Consider the following 3,527-nt stretch of genomic DNA (forward strand, 5'->3'; position numbering starts at 1 on the left):
GACCCTACGATCCAGCGGCCTTTGATAATTTATTAATTTATTCTGTATATAATGGGTTCCGCATATATAGGAGAGTCCAGCCCAAATGGATGACCCAAGCCTAGCAATATTCGAACCATGAACATTAACCTAAACGTGCAATTATAATTTCCATTTTATTTTAATGTTGTATTAGATTGTCCAATTAAAATTTGATTGTTTTATTTATCTCAATTATATAGAAATTTTTTTTCGGTTATCCCAAATATAAAATTGAATTTCTACATTTGTAGCATTTTTTTCTTTTGTTTTACTACTAATATATCCTTATTATAAGAATAAATTATAAATTTTGTTTCTAAACCTTGTTTTTCTAATAGTTTTAAATTTGTTTGAAGAAACAAAAAAATCTATATATTGACAAAAACTTATGTGAAACGGTCTCACGGGTCGTATTTTGTGAAACAGATCTCTTATTTGGGTCATCTATGAAAAAGTATTACTTCTTATGCTAAGAGTAATACTTTTTATTGTGAATATCGGTAGAGTTGACCAGTCTCACATATAAAGATTCGTGAGACAATCTCACAAGAGACCTACCCCTATATATTTGAATGGAGAAAGCATTATATATTTAAACAAACAGTAGGTCTCTCTTGAGACGGTCTCACGAATCTTTATTTGTGAGACGGGTCAACCCTGTCGATATTCACAATAAAAAGTAATATTTTTCATAGATGACCCAAATAAGATATCTGTCTCACAAAATACGACCCATGAAACCGTCTCACAAAAATTTTTACCTTAAACCAATGATATCCATACTTAATAGCACATATAATTGGTCGTAATACATGAACTAAGAACAAATTATCAAAAACAAAAACAAAATTATATNTAGTATTTAGTGATTGTCAAATCTACGTATTCTTTCACCTCTGTCACACTCGCTATTTCTTCTCTTCATGCGAGATTCGATTCAATCGCCGATCATTCCATTTCCACCTCTGTCAATCTCTGTCTTCTCTTTCTCTCCTCCATTATAATGCTCCCACTTCTACAAGGTAAGTGAACCATACAATGATGGAGTCATTATATAAATTAAAATACATATTTAATCTCTTTTGAGGTTGATTTTGAGGAGGTTTTTGTTTTTCTGGGTCTTTTTTTTTCGGGAGCGAATTCTGCTGTTTTTTCCTGCAAAAATCGATGTTTTCAGCTTCCATGGTTTTTGGGTTCCTTTAATCTTTACCAGTTCCAGCCATAAATCCTTTGAACTTCAGTTATGTTGTTGTGCGGGTCTGTGGAAAAGAGCGATATGATTTTACGTGAGCGGGTGTTGATTAAAAATTTATCTTTGTTTACTTGTTCGTAATTTGATATTTTTATGGGTTCCTGGTTTCGATTCACAATGGGTCACGAGCAGTTCTGTTCTTTTTGTTTCTTGTTTAGGAATTCCAATATATTCCACTCTGCACCTGCAATCTTTGAGGTGTATGATTCCAGCATTTGAATCCTCGTTTCGACCCCTTTTTTTGGCTTTTTCAGAATTTCAATTTAAATCCCATTTTTTTCTTTATTTTTTAAAACAAAATCCCATTTATTTCTACACCTCTATAATCTTCTTCTTTTTTCAGAAACCACAGCATCAAGTGTTCAAAGAGTTGCTGTTGGAAATATATTTGGTAGTTAATGTTCTTGAATGCTGTTTTGATTTTCAATGAATCAGATGAGATTAATTCTTGATTAGTAGGTACGAAGCTTTAAATTTCTTGAAATGATGCCCTTTTTAGAGCTGTCATCATTTATGCACTTCATCAATGACTGGTTTCTTTTGGGTTTGCAGATTCTTTGTATTGAATTTCTGAGCTGAAACTTTAGGTGGGTTTTTCTGAGTACATTTTAAAAAGCTTGCCTTTTATGGAAATGGGGATCTGCTTTTCACATCTCATCATGCCTCATATTATTATATGATAATAATGATAATAATAATTGAGCCCATGAATAACAGTGTTAGCAACATTAATAATACCCAAATTTTTTTAGTATCATGTTGAAATGTGAATTTATACAATGATAGAAACATTGATGCTTGCTAGTTGCTACTTGGTTCTTGTTTGGTTTAAAGAAGTCCATGGATATTGTGTCTTGCCGGAGCTTTCGTGTATGTCGAATTAGTCCAGTTATATCGCTGATATACTTTTGTTTTGTGTTGCTATTTTGTGTAAGTTAAGTGTAAACCGAAGGACGGTTAGACTCGAGTTTTGGTATATAGATGGATGGAATTTTTCAAAATCGAAATACATAATGGTAATGAGATTGGCTCACTTCTTGTTATGTTCATTAGCCTCGCGAGTCTCTTATTCCGTATATGATTCATTTCTTGTTTGTTCAAGGTTGAATTGACAACAATGGAGGGGGATACATTTCCACACCTTGTAAATGGCACTCAATTTGATGGCAAGATCTCGCAAACTTTTCAAAAGAGTTTTGTTCAGGTTCAGAATATATTGGATCAGAACAGGCTACTGATCAATGAGATTAATCAGAATCACGAGTCCAAGATTCCGGACAACTTAAGCAGAAATGCAGGTTTGATTCGAGAGCTCAACAATAATATCCGAAGGGTCGTCGACCTATATGCTGATCTTTCAAGCTCTTTTACCAAATCATTGGATAATTCATCAGAAGGAGAATCGAGTGGTGGTGGCTTGAAGTCAGATGGGAAAGCTGGCCATAAAAGGCATATGCCTGGTTAGTATGCAACAAGAAGGATAACGAATGGGCAGAAAATGGTGTTGTCTTGATTCTTTGGCGTGGTGGAAACAAGATAATGCAACGATAATCGTCTCAGAGATGGTATAAAATCTTCGGATTGTGTAATTTGCAGCTCAAAATCTGATATTTGGTACCTCAATGACTAGCATATAAATTTGTCATAGAAATAATAGTTCAAATCTGCAGTGAAAAAATGTAACTTTGTACTAGTTCCCTCTTTGAATCAAGAATGCTTTTTGCGGCCTGATCTTTGCTTTTCTTCTTTTTTATACATTTATTCCTTTAATAATATTTATCATATGTTGTCTCCACATGTATGTAAGAGTAATATTCAAAGCACAATATGTTGGACTTCTGAAATCCATTAACTATCAATAGCAATAATACATGGCTCAAACTTGCATCGCGAAGACGATGGTTCTAGCTTCGTATCTTTTGAATGCTCGATGTATTTGTATTTTACTTCTGATCAATAAGTTTTTAATTTTTTTTCCTGATACGTGTGCGAACTTGTATAAATTGCATTCATCACCGCTTCATATATTAAGTCATATATCTTAGTGTAGGTCTTCTGTGAGATGGATCGACCCGGACCATAAAAGAAATACTTTTAACATAAAAATTAATATTTTTTTCATGAATCAGGTCGAGTTGAAGATCTGTATCATAAAATTAAATCATGAGATAGTCTAATAAGAGTTTTTGTGAAAATCTTTTACAGCAAGATATCTGTAAAAATCATACATATTTGACCGATTTCCAGGTATTTT

At 33.1% G+C, this 3,527-nt stretch overlaps 1 protein-coding gene across 5 annotated transcripts; it reads left to right on the forward strand.

Moving 5' to 3' along the window:
• The first annotated feature begins 882 nt into the window (after window positions 1-882).
• Window positions 883-3,002, forward strand: LOC140963158 (protein ELF4-LIKE 3-like). Of its 5 annotated transcripts, none has more exons than XM_073422421.1 (2): window positions 883-1,043; window positions 2,376-3,002. In XM_073422421.1, exon 2 carries the CDS (start codon window positions 2,391-2,393, stop codon window positions 2,736-2,738), a length of 348 nt encoding a protein of 115 aa, XP_073278522.1. In that variant the 5' UTR covers window positions 883-1,043; window positions 2,376-2,390; the 3' UTR covers window positions 2,739-3,002. The 5 variants fall into 5 exon arrangements, with proteins under 5 accessions (XP_073278522.1, XP_073278519.1, XP_073278521.1 ...); XM_073422418.1 differs by having other exon boundaries at window positions 885-1,043; window positions 1,617-3,002; XM_073422420.1 differs by having other exon boundaries at window positions 885-1,043; window positions 1,826-3,002.
• Window positions 3,003-3,527: the final 525 nt, after the last annotated feature.

This window comes from Primulina huaijiensis, chromosome 17, assembly GCF_012295235.1.
Source record: "Primulina huaijiensis isolate GDHJ02 chromosome 17, ASM1229523v2, whole genome shotgun sequence".
Classification (NCBI taxonomy): Eukaryota; Viridiplantae; Streptophyta; class Magnoliopsida; order Lamiales; family Gesneriaceae; genus Primulina; species Primulina huaijiensis.